Genomic DNA, 16,264 nt, shown 5'->3' with positions numbered 1-16,264 from the left:
TGGGTTCTGGGCTCACCCACAGGCTCAAGAAGCTGAATGCAAAATGTGCCTCTAGCACTTGGTTCTTACTTGCCTGCCATCTTGGGAAACCGGCGGCTCCCCTTGACCTCAATTATCCACTGCTTTCCCTCTTTGGGGACCACTATGGGTAGAATCACATAGCTGCTTTCTCAAACCAGGCTTCGAGAAAATGTTTGGGGCTACCAGGTGACACAGCAGTCAGCTGTTAAACATTAAGAACGATCGTTTGCAGCAAATTCGAGCTCGCCAGCATCGTTGTGGGTTTCCTGGGGATGGAAGAGCTGATCTCTGGCTCATGGGGATCCAAGGTTCCGGATCTTTCTCTACCCAAAGATCCTAGCCAATTATGTAGAAATGGAAGCTGCGGGGAGGAGGTGGCAAACTGCCTTATGTTTTTATGCCCTTAGAGGGTTTGATCTTAACCAAAGAGCCTGGGCAGTTCAGGGGCTGGCTTGTTTCACTAGGGCTTGGGGGAAGGCATAGGGAAAAAGCAGAGGGTCTGGATCAATTCCTCTTCCTAGAAATGCTACCCATTCAGATGTGCCCCTCTCCCCCTGTAACTTAGATAACGACAGGGGGGGGGCGGGGGGGGCGGCTCCCAGACAGCAAAGCTTCCCACCCCCACCCACATCTGAGGGAGAGAAGCACAAGCACACAGTTACACCCCCGGACAAACGCCTCTGGGGAGAACCTCTCTGGCTTTGAGCAATGGGGGAAATGTAAAGCTTTTGAGATCTGCGGGACTGAATCCACACCTGTTACTAACCCATGGCCAACTAACTAGTCATGTATGTAGGTAACTTGCAGCAGCCAATTTTCTGATCTGTTGGGGGGGGGGGTGGAGTGGGAAGCACAGGACCCTAGCACTTGGGAGATGCTGGGATGTACTGAATAGAGGACAGGAGTGAATACAGAAGCTGTAAGGGGAAAAAAAAAAGGTGGCAGGAGACGCACTGAGCAGCCGTTAATTGCTCTGTAGGGGCTGGAGGAAGGAAGCGCGTATCAGCACATGAGAATAATACCCGGATTCAGGTCAAGCAGAGATGTGATTAAAGAAAGGACATGCAGAGTGCTTTTTCAAACAAGACGAGGTTTTCTACTGGGAAGAGAGTTGCTGAAGGGAAAAACACCCCCTCCCCACACACCCCTCCCCTGTGGAGGGCTGGGCATCAGTACTTCCTGAAATACCCTGACATCGGAGGGAGCCCATCCCTGCTCTGTAGGATGCTGCAGAGGCTGGGCTTTGAGAAAACAACACCCCAAACCAGTGGGGTTTCATATCCTTTTTAGATGTGATCCTACTGAGAGCTGGAGCTGCACCCCCAACCGCATCTCCCACCTCCAGAAGGGCCCCCGCAGCACGAACAGGGGTCTGCTGGGAGGGCCCCAGATCTGCCCTAGCGGCTCTGGAAAGCAATCTAGGAACACTGTCGGTGTGTCCCCAAGCCCCATCCTGCTGCATGCATGCTCCCGGTCCTCGGCAGGGCCCACTTCTACGGACCGCCTGCCGAGTCCCACAGAGAAACGGGAGAGGCAGCTGGCCGCGCTTGCACACACGGCTGGGGTTCGCTACCACGCTAGCAGAGCTCTCTCTCGGAGTTGCCCTCCTCTGTCCCTCTCCTCCTCTCCGTCACCCGGAAGCACACTACCTGTGCTATCATGGGGTCCAACATCACTCTCTTTTGACTGGGGGATAAGCCCGTTTCTTCTCAGGGAACAGTTGGTAACTCCATGTTTGCGCAACTGGTGGCGTTCACAGTTAGATTTGGTAGAAAAGAAGGCATCGCATTTTTGACAAGGGAAGGGTTTCTGACCTGAAGCAGGAAAAAAAATATATATTTATCTGGCTTTCTACTGCAATGAAAAAGAAAAAGTCGCTTTCCATTCATTCTCCTGGGATAATTGGCATTTGCTTCCCCACCCCTTCCTTTAACACACACACACACACACACACACACACATTAAAAAAAAATACCGGTAACATCAACAACTCAAATGATATCTTCCCTTATCCTGAGTGAAGTGGGATGAAGGTTTGTGTCTTCAAAATGCTAAAAGTTAACAGTGAAACCAGGACGTTTAAAACAACAGTATTACAATTAAAAATCTTAATAACAGTAACAAAAAAAAGAGCGAGTAAAGGGATTTTGGAGCACAGTAAGGAAACACCTACAGTCTGCACAGAGAAGCCACCTCTTGGTCATTTCTGGCATGGCAAGGACTTCTGACGCCGGGAAATCAAACCAGCACCTTGAAGCCCGGGACATCCCCGGGAGCCGTTCCCCTCTCCCTGGCCCACGGTGGACCCGAAGCAGAGAAACGCGCCTCCTGTCCGACCCGTTGACAGTCCTACGGTGACCTTTGCCCGTGCTCACTGTGGTCCTAGCGGGCTAGACGGAGGCGGCCTGCTCCTTGCATTAAAGGTTCTTTGTTCCCCTTGCTCTACGCCCTTGCTAGTAGTGCGTAGTGACCCACACAGGACCGAGTCTGTTAGGGGATCAGGTGCTCTGGGCCCCAGACCTGCCTGTGGAGAGAAGTGGCTGAGCAGGCCTTACCTCCACCCCACTCCACCATGGGGTAACTCCTGAGAGAGGAGTTCTCCGCTCTGCGTTGCCCTGTCTTAACCTTCCATTTTGATCTTTTCTTCCATAAAGACAATATGTCAAAACGCAGACTAGGCTCCCCTGTAACTTGTCCTGTGTTTGCGTGGCTGGAGGTGCAGGGAAAGCCAGGGCGCGGAGGGAGGGAGGAGCAAAGAGGGGGGGCCAAGGGAAGGGATCAGGTGAGCTGAAGTTCTGGAGAGAGAAGGTGGCAGTAAATCATTTACTCCATCACTGGGTTCTTCTGTTTTCCCCCAAGTGCTAAGGTCCCGGTTTCTGGTTTTACAGGGTCACAGACTTTGTGTACTAACAAACACAACGGCCAAGCTGCAGCCTGGCCTCGCAACCTTGGGACGGCCACAATCAAACGCCCGTGTCAGGAACTGGCTGCAAAGTCAACCAGCACAAAGCCCTCGGAACACCAACCCCGGGGGCCCTTCAGCCTGGGGGGCTGGGGGGACGACCCATGGATGCCCCATCTCGTGCAGGTGACCAGCCCAGGCACTCACTGTGAGCGGAACCCCTGGGCCAGGTGCCCGGAGCGGGTGGGGCTCAGCACAAGGAGAAGGGAGCAGGAACACCGCGCACCGCACAACTCCAGGGGGCGCCATTCACACCGAGCACGCTGGGGCATAGCCCAGCACCGCCAGCATCACTGCCCCACTGAGTTCCAGCATCAGCAGCCATCAAAGCGAGGGGCCATCCCTTCCCTGAGCTGCAGGACCCTTTCAGGTGATGCTTCGACATCAGCGGTGGAACTTTCTAAGAATACAGATGCCTGGAACCAGCAAAGACCATGGAACGAGACATCCAGAAGCCCTGCGTGTGTGCTCTTAAGGAGCCCCACATGGGGCCTATAGGATCAAGTGCAGAGCAGAACCCACTGACTACTTTCAAGTTTCCCTCCACAAAGCTCAGGGAGTGTTTTCTGCTAAGTTATACAAATGACATTAAAAAAAAAAAAATCACGCTTTTGCATGAAGACTGGTTGTGCTTCTTTTGTTTTGTTTTGTTTTTGGCGTACGCTTCAAATTATTCTTGCTTTTCACTAAAAACTGAACATAATCTTTCATAAAATTATTTGGTCTTTATTTTAAGTATGAAAAATAACATCTTACCGTCCAAGATCAAATATCATAGCGTCTCTGAGTCAGGCCAGACTGAGAGGGAGAGACCCAGCTGGGAGTGAAACCAGTCAGAAGCTGGAATGATGAGGAACTGTAGGAGTCTTGATTTTAAATAAAACCACCAGTTCCTTACTTCTTCCCATTACATGGTTCACTCTGTGATTTTACAGCTGGGTTTGGGCAGCCAGGCTCACGCCCCACAATGAAGATTCAGATTCTTGTGCTAAATTCAGACGACCCAATGATGTCAGAAGGTTCTCAAAGTGACAACAGGAACCTCTCAAAGATCCCCCTCTCACTGCGAAAGCCTTACACTTACGCATTCACTCAATCGTTTATTTTGACTGCTGTCTGACAAACAAATCTTATATTGTGAAGAGCGGTATGCTCTCTGGAGTACATGGACCCAGAAAAACATGAGCCCCTCCAATATTTTTTTCATCAGACGGGTTTCCCCAAAACTTGTCGACTGGTAATCTACAGGGTAAGTATCACATGGTTTCATTTGTTTGGGTGACTGCCACAAGCCACCGCTCTGGTGGGAGTGTTTCTAAATGTACCTGTAGCCACAAGGAGTGCCCTTTGCACCAAAGACGGCCTCCCTCCACCTGCAACAGGAGCCGTGAAAACCATCAGCCAGCCAGTTTCCCTCCCAGAGAGCAGGCAGGAAAAGAGAGAAACCCTATACTATGTGACGCTATCTGGCAGGCACTGGGACCATCGGGAGAAGACTGAACAGCAAGAGTAAGTGGGATCCCTCGGCTCCCCATCTGCAGGCGGCTTCCTGCTCTCTGCTTGTGACAGAGGTGCATGCAGGGCTGGCTGAGTGAAGATGGCCAAGGCTGCCCCTTCAGAAAGGCCGAAGGAGCCAACCAGCACTGGTGTCCAAAGCACTTTCCACGCGGAGGCCTGCACATCGTACCGATTTCAACTCACGCGGACTGCCTGTGAGCAGCAGGTGGTTCAGGCCGAGTGCAGAGGACCTCAGCCTTGCAGAGAACAGGCGCTAAAACCAACTGGGAGAATCCCAAAGTGTCAGAGCTGGGGGTGGGGAAGGTGGGAGGCTCAGCCATCCCAGGGTCCTGACCTGTTCATTGGAGGAGGAAGGTGAGGAGGAGCAAACACGGGCTGACTGCATTTTCTGTATTCTCTTGTGGCCTCAGGCTTGTGGCCTAAATGAGGGGGAAAAGGGAGGGACAGTGGACTGTCCTCTCCCAAAGGGGCAACACTACTCAGGCAGAGGAGCCAAGGAACCAGGAACTGTCCCTGCTCCCCAGGACACAGGCTAGAAGGAGAGTGCAAGGAGGGAGCTCAGCCGTGCACAGAGAGCTCACCAGGGAAGATGAAATAGGATGGCAGACGCCGGCTTCCTCCTGAGCCGCGATCCCGAGAACCTGAGCCACGGGGCCCTCGGCCGCAGCAAGCCCCACCGGTCTCCCTAATGCTGCCCCTCCAGGAGACCACGTACGGATGTTACGATCCCTCTGTGCATTTGCTAAGAGGTCAGGAGGAGGCGGGCTCTTGAGACACAGATGCGGTTTGCCTAACGGCGATCTAAACCTACACACCGCTCGAAGCTTTGGGCTGGAACACAGCTAGAGTTTAACACTACTGCCCCCAGCCCCCCAAAAGAGAGGAAAAAAAGAAAGCCTCTTTTCTGTAGAATGCTTTTTCTTTATGGGGCCGTTTCGGAGGCGTGTTTAACTCCGTCTTATTCCAAGGTTTCTGGAGGGAGCATGTCCCAGAAAGCCAGGCAACCAAACACAGCTGGGGGATTCTTCAACAGCAGAGTGTCTACCAGGAAAACATCAGTCTGTGGGAAGGGCGGGTGGGTCAGATGGTTTCCCAGGCTCCGTCCAGCTGGGATACGCAATGAATGGAAAATGTCCCAACACGGCACCAGGCGCAGCCAAGTGCTCTATGAAACTATGCACCAGAGGTGAGGCTGAGACTGTCCCCGCGAGCTGAAGCGGAAGGACAGCAAAGGCAAGGAGCTCACAAAGCCCAGGGGGCACCAGCTTATACAGTGCCCATGCGTGCGGCTAGTACCGTCCCACGGCCCTGAGGGCTGACTACTAGGATTCGGGTCCGTAGCTGTGTTCCCCTCCTCTCCAACCCCTTGCCAGTCCTCTGCACCGGAACATGGCAGAACATGTCAGGATGACAGGGGCAGGCACACACTCCCTACGTGTCAGCACAGAAGCAGCCACACACCCTGACCGTGGGGCAGCCGCAGCGAACGTGGCCCGGGCTCTGAACTCAGGCTCAACCAACTCATGACCCACCCCCAGGACTACTGGCTGTTACTCATTTCCTTGCTTCAAGATGTGAACAACATCGCCCTCATGGGACAGTCATGAAGACTAGCTCTGGAAGGTCTCTCCACCAACCCTGAGTGCTCCCCTCAAGTCAAGGCCGGCAACCCTCAGCAGGAGGGCATGGCAGTGAGAACATGGTCGGACAGGGTGTCATGGACGGGGCTGCAGCAGACACAGCCACCCAGGGTCTAGGAACAGCTTAGGGAGAAGGGGCAGAACATGTTGATATTTACGCCCACCCTGCCCTACTCCATCTTCGACAGACCTCCCCCATTTTCCTTGCCTGGTTTCAGAAGCTACGAGACTTTAAACTGACTAGGACATTTTGGCATTCAAAAGCCAGGCGACTGAAAGGATGCATTCAGAAGTGGGAACTTCTGGCAGGCACGTGCAAGACATGGGCACAACCCTGGAAAGGAAATACCAGCCACTCCGGTCCTCCTAGGGAGACTGGTGGTTTGCTAGGAAGAGAAAGTCCAGGAGTAACTGGCCTCACCCTCGGACAATGTGCACGCTCTCTACTAAGCACAGGACTCCCAGCTGCGGGGAGGGTGGTGGGGGCGGCGTCAGGGGCGTGCAGAGAGTAGGGCATGGCAAGAGCCATGCTCCTCGTCAGATCCAGCCATCTGCTTTCTGGAAAGTGGTAACAGAAGTACTCACTTCTCCAAGGGCTCTGCAGCTGACAAGCAAGTGCCCCCCCAAAAAGGGTAGCAAGAGCCTGCTGTGCGGGGCACCTCCTGTTTACGATGCATTTTCTTTTCTGAACTGCTTTCTTCAGAGAACTGTGACTACTTTGTCAGGCTTACAGGATTTCAAATGAAAAGGACAGTGTGAAAATGTAGCATATACTTCACAAATCTAGAAATTCTGTTCAGTAGTGGAGTCCTTTGTGGACAGGTGCTCCTGGCTTGCTGCCACCTGAGTCCTGGATTCGAGGCCCCCCCCCCCCCGGGGGACCCCCCCCCCCCCGCCACCCCAGCCCACTTGCTCTCCCCTCCCTGTTTCCCAGGGACTGCTCGGGGACCAACCTCCCTCACTAGTAGAAACAGCCTGCCATGGGCTCTTGGAAGCTTCTGTGATGATCACCCCTTCCGAATGAAGCCTTTCCACCTGGGTACAGAGCGTGGCTCACACCTCATTCCCAGGACCTCCCCCTCGCCAGTCCTAAGCCTTGTAAGCCAGATTTAGCAACTAAAAACACTTCAGTCTGAATTTCAGATAAATAAATGACAATTCAGTATTAGTCTATCCCCACTACTGCATGGAAAAATACCTACACTAAAAATTATTTGCTTTTTATCTGAAATTTAAATTTAACTAGCATCCAGGATTTTATCTGGCAATCCTGTATCATACAATTCTCTATTGGGTTTTAGGTCCTACCCATTAGTATTCGGGTGGTAATCTCCAAAAGGCTAAGGCTCTCACCCAATTTACCTTCAGTTCAATGATATAAACCCTGTATAAATATTCAGTAAATTAGAATTAAGAGGAGAGTGTATGGTCATGTGACTATGCAAAGTACCTGGCATAAAATTACTTAAAATGTACCCTCTTCAACTTCTCTTTAAAAATCAACATATAGAAACTAACACTTGAAAAATACTTGGGGCTATCTTTTTGGCAATTTAAGTCCAAACACTGGACTTAGAACATGATTATACCTGGGTGTTTCTCCAGAACAGCTGTTGATTTTAGTATAAATAAATAAATAAAAAAAATTCTACCCACTATTTGTCACTGATTTTCCCCATAATTGGGAAGCTGGGATTGCCTTAGCGAAATGAAAGAGAACTGTGAAATTTGCAATATTCCCTTTAAGGATATATGGAGTCAAAAGAACTTCACGGAACATTCAACATATTAAAAGCTGCTCTGCAGAATGGGGGATGCAGTTTCTCCTGCCAAAGCAGCAAGTCCACCGTGGCCGATCCCTTAATACCAACTTCTACTTTTCCCTCACTGCCTCCTGTGGGTCACCAGGTAATCTTGCTACATCCTGAAGGGATGAAGTGGATGAAAGTCCGTGATCCAACGGGCGCAGGACCCTTTGCACCCCTAAACACCTACATGTAACACCTGCCTGCACCAGCAGCCCTTCGGGGGCCCAGACAGCGGGAACAGGTGATTTTGGTGACAAGGGTGCACAGGGAGGAACTCCCGGCCCCACCAGGCAAGCCCCCTGCTTCCGAGACTGAGGGAGAAGCTGAAAGTGGGGTCGTGGGGAAAGGGTTCTACGCTTCCGAGCCTGCTCCCCGTCCCGCTCCCCGCCCCTCCCCGGGCCAGACAGGCCACAGGCTCCCCTCCGGGAAATAGCACTCCTAGCATGGCGGGCCCTCTTACCAGTGTGTGTGAGCATGTGCCTCTGGAGGGAGCTGGCCCAGGGGAAGACCCGGGGGCAGTGGGGACAGTTGATCTTCTGCAGGCAGTTGGCGTAGGAGTTCCGCTTGGCCCTCAGCAGCTTGTCTTCGGGAGGGCTGCCCTGCTCTTCGTCACTGGGCCCGTGGGGGTCCGCGGGGGCTCCGGCCACTTCATCCTGAGCATCATCCTCTGTAGTCTGTAGAAACGGACTGAACTTGTTGGTGTCCGTCGTGGCGAGCATCTTCTCGATGCTGGCAAACTCCCCACTGGAGTCCAGGTCCACCCCACCGCTGCTGGAGCGGGGCCGGCTCCTCATGCCCTTTTTCCGGCCCCTCTTCTTGGACAAGCTCACTGGTCCCTGCTCGGTGGGTGAGGCTGCCTCCGGGCTGTTGGCAGGAGGGGATGGGTCGCTGGATTCTTTTGGGCTGGTGGTGTTGGCGGGGGCGGCGGCAGCCCTGGGGACCGCGCTTCCTAAGCTGTCTGGAGCTGTGCTGTTACTGCCAGTGCTTGTGGGCCCCGGGTCGGCCACCTTAGCTTTCAGCAAGGTGGGGGCCGAGGACACGGATGAGATGATCTGGGCGATGGAGGCCAGTGGGGGCAGCTCTTCGGTCACGGGGGGCTTTGGCAAGAGCAGCGGGGGCTTGGGGCGCAGCGGCCGCAACACCGCTGGGCTGCTGATGAGGGTGGAATTGCCCAAGATGGGGGAGCTGTTGACCAGAGCTGACGAGTAGATGGGGACAGCAAGCTGAACAGAGCCCTGCAGGGGCTGAGCGTGGGCTTCCAGAGTGGTGGCTACGGAGGCCCCGGGTTTTTCCAGGATCCCGCTGGGCCCCAAGGTCACTGGCAGGGTAGGGCATGGCAGAGGACAGGGAGAGGGCTGCTCGCCTCTCCCTGGTTCCTGCTCAGGCTTCTTGGCTTCGCCGGGAGCAGTCGCATCTTTGTCTCCTTTCCTGAAGTTCTTGGGGATGGACAGGTCAATGGGCTCCATGGAGCAGTCATAGGGCGCCGAGGAGGAGGGGCTCAGGAAGGAGGGGACATTCTCCTGCTTCACCTGGACGAGGGCCAGGCCCTTCTGGGAAAAGTCCAGGGGCTCGTTGAAGTCCACCGTGAAGTTGCTGGCGGGCTCCAACTTGACGGAGACGTGGGGAGGCAGAGGCTGGGGGGGAGCCCCGTGAAGAAAGCCGTTCTGCGGCTCCAGGAAGGGGGCCAGGGGTTTACGTTCGCCGAAGGTCCCGCCACCATCCTCGATCCTCCCCGAAGCCTCAGCAGCCGCGTCGGCGGGGCTCAGGCGGTCGGCCGCCAGAACGTAGCTCTCGATGTCGTGCTCGGGCACGTGCAGGTGCTGCTTCAGGATGTGGTGGATGCAGTTGCGCTTGGCCGAGAAGGCGGCGCTGCACTCCTTGCACTCGAAGGGCTTGCGGCCCTTGGGGCAGCCGCCCAGACCACGGCCGCAGTGCGTGCGCATGTGGATGCGCAGCGCACGGTAGTGCTTCAGGTCCTCGCCGCACAGCCGGCACACCGTGTCCGGGGAGCAGAAGGCGTCCACCATCTCGGCAGCACTGCTGGTCACGTACTCGATGTTCTTCTCGATGTCCTTGCGGGTGGCCTTGAGGTGCTTCTTGCGCAGGTGCCGCTCGCAGTTGGCCTTGACGGTGAAGGGGTAGTGGCAGATCTTGCAGATGTAGGGCCGCTCGCCGCTGTGCGTGCGCAGGTGGCGGATGAGCGCAGCCTTGTCGGCGGCGATGTAGTCGCAGATGTTGCACTGGTAGGGCGAGATGCCCAGGTGGGAGCGCACGTGGGCGCGCAGCACTCCGGAGAAGGCGAACACCTGGTTGCAGAAGCGGCAGGGGTAAAGCACCTTGCGCATGGCTGGCGTCTTCTTGCCGCCGGGCCCGGTCATGATGGCCTTGAGGTCCCCCTCCGTTATCTCCTGCTTGATCTTGGCCTCCATGCTCAGGGGCAGCAGGGCCTCGATGATGCTGTCTTGCTCCAGCTGCGTCTTCATCTCGGCCTGGCCCGGCAGGTCCACCCGCGGCTGCTGCAGGAAGAGCTGCGTGGCGGTGTCTGGCTGGGCTCCGGCCGGGGACGGCAGCAGGTGGGCACTGGAGGCTGCCTCCATGGGGCCTTTGAGGAGCTTCAGGGGCGGCGGGGGGAGGCTGGGGCTGATGCAGCCCGGGGAGGCCTGTTGGGCATTTAGGAGAGGCGGGGGCGTGGACGTGGCCACCACCGTCCGCGGGGTGACCAGGGGCTTTGGCTTCAGAGGGGGCATATGTTTGAAGATGGCCTGCAGAGGGGCAGCAGGGGCCTTGGAGAGAGGCGGAAGACTGATCTGAGGGGGGGCGGAGGCTGCCATCTTCAGAATCTGCTGGATGTCGGCCAGCTCGATGGCCGACTCGCCAGAGATGGGCTTGACCACAATACTACTGTCGGGCTGGATGATGAAGCCCTTCTGGAAGGGCTGCAGGGACAGGTGCTTCATGCTGTCCTTGGTAGCCGGGAGGACCGTGAGAGAGCCGCCCAAGGAAGCAGCTTCGAAAGGAGACAGACTCAGCATGTTGGTGCAGCCGGGGTCCTGAGGTAGCTGACACTTGAGTGTCTGGAGCTGTATTGCTTGGTTGTCATCCGGCAAGGGCTCCTCGGCGGGGGCAGGCCTGGCGTCTTTGGTGTGCTGCAGGCCCAGCAAGGCCAGGAAGACCTTCTGGTCCAGGGCGTCCCCGGGCAGGGTCTTGGCCTGCAGCCTTTCCCGTCCCTGGTCTGTGGCGACGTGGGTCTGCCTGTGCAGGGCGAGCGAGGAGAGCATGGGGAACGCCTTGTCACATGTATCGCAGATGAAACGGTGCTGCTCACTGATGCACCTTCGTAGGTTTGTCTCACACCAGGCCTGCATGGAAGCCGGGTTGGCAAGAGCAAGGGCATAAAGAGGATTTAAAAACAATCACTACCCTGAGATGCAGAAAGTATCTGTTGTATAAGCTGCCCCAGTCCCCAGCCTTGGCCTGCCCCCCTGCTTGCTAATTCCTGTTCTGGACTGAATCAGGAAAACCCCCCAAAGCATCTCAAGTGTCATCTTGCTTGATGAATGACAACAATCCCTAGGGTATCTCCAAGAAGCAATGAAATATGGTTAAGTAACAACAGCACAAAGATAGGATTAATTCTCTTTTTAAAAATGGCGTCCTGGAAAACTAATGGGCTGGGGACTTCCTACCACCAGTGGAGAACTGGCTACCTTCGTTGATTGTGGGAGAAAGGGCATTGCCTGGGAAGGGGCGTGAGGCAGCGCCACCTGGGGGGAGGGCTATGTGAGTGCATACATGTGGGTACATACGTATGTGTGTGTATACCTATGGAATAATTCATTGAACTTCAGGATTCTGTGCCTCAAGGGTTTCCCTGTTGATATCCTCTATCTCAATTTAAAAAAAAAATAGTTTCAAATAGTTTTGGCACATGTTTTATAGGCAGAGAACAAATATGGTTCAGGTTAATAATGACCCCAAACATTTTTAATAGAAACTACAACACTGGAAAATATTTACGTGTAATATGAATGTTAAAGAAGTATTCAAAAAAAATACAAATTCAATTCAGATAGGGCTGGCGTAGGGGTGGTGAGCAATTCACAACCTTAAATCCAAACGCCCCAAGAATGGGCAAAAAGCACAGGTAAGCTAGACACATACTCATGTTAATAAGAAATTCAACACAAAATAAAAGCCCGCCTATCCCTCTCAGCTTAATGACCCAATGAAGATTGAAAAGATCAAGCTGAATTTCAAGAGAAAAGGTTGTGATTAAAAAAAAGACAAAACCCAACTGACAACATTTTAAGGAAGGGAAGCCTCAGGGTGAGGGGGTCTAGTCCAATGACGTGGCCCATGGAGGTGGCTGCTGGGTCCACAGGCTGAGCAAAATACCTGAGAAATTCGAGGAAACTTCCTACAGGAGAAGTCAGTGAATCCTAAGTCATGGAAGCCAGCAGGGATGGAAGGGTTGTTCTGAATGAAAGGCCTTCCCATGGAGTCCCTGGGAAGTTGTTTGTGGACAAGTGCGTTGTGGCGCAGCAATCCTCGATGTGTTCGAAAGGTTACGCAGCAAATGTCACATCTGGCAGGAAAAAGGAAGAGGATATAAGGGAGCAGCCAAGTCAGAGTTTCCACTTGTCCAGTAGCGCGCTACACTTTGTTGTTGCTTCAACTGAAATAAAAATGATAGGACATCAAGAAGCCACTCTGTTCGTGGTTAGCACCAAGAAAACTCTTCGTTTAAAAAAAAGTTATATTTTACCAATTTCTGGGTATCCTCATCTTTGCAGACAGAACAGGTGTGTCCAGTAAGTTTAGCCGGGAACCTAAAGCCATGGTTGCAGGCTTACTTTGTCTTACCTGAATTATGCAGCACAGAGCGATCATTTCAAAGGTTTTGCTCCCACCCTTGGCTCAATGGATTCTAATTATCATAAATGTTTAAAAGTCAAATAGCACGTATTTACACAGAATCTAGAGCATCCCTGATCTCTAATGGGGATGAAATGATAGTCAAATTTCTCCAAGTGAATTAGTAGCACACGACAGTGACTATGTATTCAATTCTGATATTATTACCATCCGTTATCTGAAAAACAACGGTGGCTCCTAGACGAGGAGCAAGGCATCCTGCAGGGGCACAGAGCTCGCCCCTAGTAAGCGGGTGGGTATCCTGACTTTCATCTTACAGATAAAAACACCGAGGCTCAAAAACCTTACGCAACATGGCCGAGGTCACACAGCCAGTACAGAAGGAAAGACAGAACATGAAACCCGTTCGCCCTCCCGCCCACACCTGTTACGACGCCGTCACCTTTCCCTTGAAAGACTCCCACGGATGCAGTCCATCTAAAGATCAGCACCCTCCACCTCAGAGATGACCTACACCTTAAGCGTCACACCTGGGCCACACAGATGTGAAACAAATGCATTTTATCATTATTATTTACTTATTCTTTTTTAGAGGGGGACAGGGAGAGAGAGAGCGAGTGAGAGGGAGGATGGGGAGCAGATGGAGGATGGGGAGTGGGGGGGGGGAGAGAGGGAAAGCAGGGGGTGGAGGGAGAGGGAGAGAGAGAAAATCTTAAGCAGGTTCCATGCCCAGCACAGAGCCTGACGCAGGGCTTGATCTCGCAATCCTGAGATCAGGACCTGAGCTGAAATCGAGAGTCAGATGCTTAAGGGACTGAGCCACACACGTGCCCCCAAATGCATTTTATGATGCTTCCTCCACTCTTTTGTACCAGTGTCACCCTCTGGGTCTCCACTGAGAACCATCCTAACGACCATCCGATCATTACGGTATTATCAATATCCCCTAGACCTGTACTGGATACAGTACCCACGGGAGCCACATGTGGCTATTTAAATTAATTAAAATTTCCTCAGTCACATTACTCTCATTTCAACAGCGGCCTCAGGTAGTGCAGATCTAACACATTTCTAGGTTTCTATGACCGCAGAAAGTTGTTAGACAGGGCTGTGGGCCTAGAACCTTTCCAAGTATTTGCATGTACCAACGCATTTGTTTCTCACAAAACCCCTAAAGCAGGTGCTAGTAGTGCTCTACAGGGAAGGAACGTGGGACACCAAGGGGCAGAGCAACCTGCCGGGATTTACACTGCACACACCTTAATGGAAACTTTCTTAGCTCTGAAATTCTTCTCTGTTAATAAAGAGATAATAAATCACCCATGAGGCAGCTGAGCTCATTTTCCTCTCGCGCTGAAACAAAGAAGTACCAAGTACGTGCAACTCTGCTGTCCTTACTGCGCTGTGGCAGGCCACGGCAAGCGAGGTCCTGCTGTATGGCCACCTCTCCTATCTCCAGGGCCACCCCGGCCGCATTTCGCCATCGAGATTCCTGCCATTGTTCCATTAAATTTGGAATACCGGGTTCCCGCGAGCCGCTCAAAACACACAACTCTGAGGGAACGGTGCTTCGGCTCACCAAGCATGACAAGGGCTCCAGGGAAGGCAGGGTCACAGAGAACCCAGGCTGCCTTTAGGTGCTGACAGTGCTCACGGCCGCGGGCCCACACAGCGCTACTTCTTGCACCCACCCCCCTCCCCCGCAATCCATCTCATGCACACGGCTCATGTTCAGGGGGGCTGGAGGGTGGCCCCCCCAACCACAGGGAACCCTGGCCAAAGCACCCAGAGGACTAGGCCACGAGGAAGCAGCCTGGCTGCAGCTGCTCCAGTGTGCCACGCCGCACATGTGGAGGGGCTGTGACCCCTGGGGCCCCACGGCACCTCTGTCCTGCCTTCCTGGAAATGACGCTTTCCTCTTCTACCGTGGTGACTCCAGTCCCCCCAGACTCAAGTTCAACTGCGCACTCCTCGTCGTCACCACCCCCATCACCACCCCAGTGGTCAGCTGGAAGCTCTCCCCTGAGCTGGAGAGAAATGTCTGGACTGGGGACATCTAATGCCGACCAGACATCGGGTGATAGTAAGAAATCACTGTTACCTACTTAAGTTGTGGTAATATTTTGGTTGTGGTTTTTTTTTTTTTTTTTTTTTGTAAATCCCTTTCCTTTACAGATACGTAATGAAATGTTGGTAAGTGAAATATGATGCCTGGGACTTGTTTTCAAATTATCTGGGATGGGAGAAGAGATGAAACACCATGGGCTGGGAATTCCTGAAACTGGGGGACGGGTGCATGAGGGTTCATCACACTGTGCTCTCTACTTGTGCATATGTTTAACATGATCCTAATACATGTAAAAGAGAGAACCACCTAAAAAGGAAAAAAAAAAAAGAGAGAGAGAAACACCTAATTAAAAATGGCTAATGAGAGTGGGCTAACTTTTCGTCTCTTTTTCTGAGCTTCAACAACATCCAAAGCACTATTTGTGGCAGATGCAGGTGGGGGGGGTTCAATTTATTAAAAACCCCAGAAGAGACTTACACTGAGTCTCACTCTGGCATGGGTGAAGGGAAGGAGCCCATTTCTCCAGCAAACCTATGGGACAATTGGAGCCTCTGGGAAAAAGGTGGAGGGGCTGGGGCGGGAGGGAGGCGCGGGGCCCAGGGCTCAGGAAGGCTCCACAGCTGGGATTTACATGCAGGCAGAGCGAGCCATACTAGGCGGGCTGGGCGGTCAAGCCTGTGGCCTCCAACTGGCGTAGCCCTTTGTGAATTGGAGATGGTTCTGATTTCCTCTCTCCCTGCCTCTTCCCCTCTGTCCAGGCTTGGCCAGAAGCAAGTGAGGCTTGGGAAGCCGTGGGAAACGGGAGCTGGTCTGTGCCTTTCCTGGAAGGTGAGAACAAGAGGAGGTAACAAAGTCGAGGGCAGGTGCCAAGGGCTGCCGCTCGTGGGCACTCTGCACCTGACGTCCGCACTTGCTCTTTCCAAATTAAGAGCGAGCACCGACTCCATACATTTTGCGCAGAACATTTGCAGAGTGTTTTAAATTCATCTTCACCCGTGCCGGACACTCTCCTGGATGCTGCGATATCACAACAAATACCTGAACTCATTCATCCTAACAACCCTGTGAGAGCGCTAGTTAAGAGTCAGTGAGTGTGCGATCGATCGCACACAGGGGCTGGCCCTGGCTCCCCGCTCAGCTTTCCCTGTGAAGACTGCAGCAGAAGGACTCACAGTCAAAGTCAGGTAAAGGGCTCGAGTGGGGCGTGCATTAAAAAGAACTCACGCGTCCGTGAACTATTTTATCTAACCTAAAACGTATACAGCCGATCCTCATTACAGGCAGATTCCGTATCTGTCAATTTGCCGACTTGCTACAACGTACTTGAAAAGCCGTGTCACTACTCGCAGTGCACCTGAGGACCTGCACTGAG

The 16,264-nt window shown here is 53.3% G+C and overlaps 1 protein-coding gene across 12 annotated transcripts in view; it reads right to left on the bottom strand.

Annotated features, from left to right (window-relative positions):
* The window catches only part of RREB1 (ras responsive element binding protein 1), a 176,070-nt gene that overhangs the window by 9,224 nt on the left and 150,582 nt on the right, over positions 1-16,264 (bottom strand). For 11 of the 12 annotated variants that reach the window (XR_012373820.1, XM_025891259.2, XM_073877553.1 and 8 more), the window contains 3 exons: positions 12,345-12,534; positions 8,410-11,308; positions 1,671-1,835 (listed from right to left, as the gene is read on the bottom strand). Coding sequence is in view for 11 of the 12 variants with exons in the window: in XM_025891259.2 (XP_025747044.2) it covers positions 1,671-1,835; positions 8,410-11,308; positions 12,345-12,534 (3,254 nt within the window). In the remaining variant the exon portion in view is untranslated. The remainder of the gene's footprint in view (positions 1-1,670; positions 1,836-8,409; positions 11,309-12,344; positions 12,535-16,264) is intronic. The other variant, XM_025891260.2, reaches the window with a different exon arrangement.

The sequence above is a fragment of the Callorhinus ursinus genome, unplaced genomic scaffold (assembly GCF_003265705.2).
Source record: "Callorhinus ursinus isolate GAN/ISIS: 27379988/994484 unplaced genomic scaffold, GSC_fseal_2.0 scaffold26, whole genome shotgun sequence".
Taxonomy (NCBI): domain Eukaryota; kingdom Metazoa; phylum Chordata; class Mammalia; order Carnivora; family Otariidae; genus Callorhinus; species Callorhinus ursinus.
This window is presented reverse-complemented; position numbering and strand designations above follow the sequence as displayed.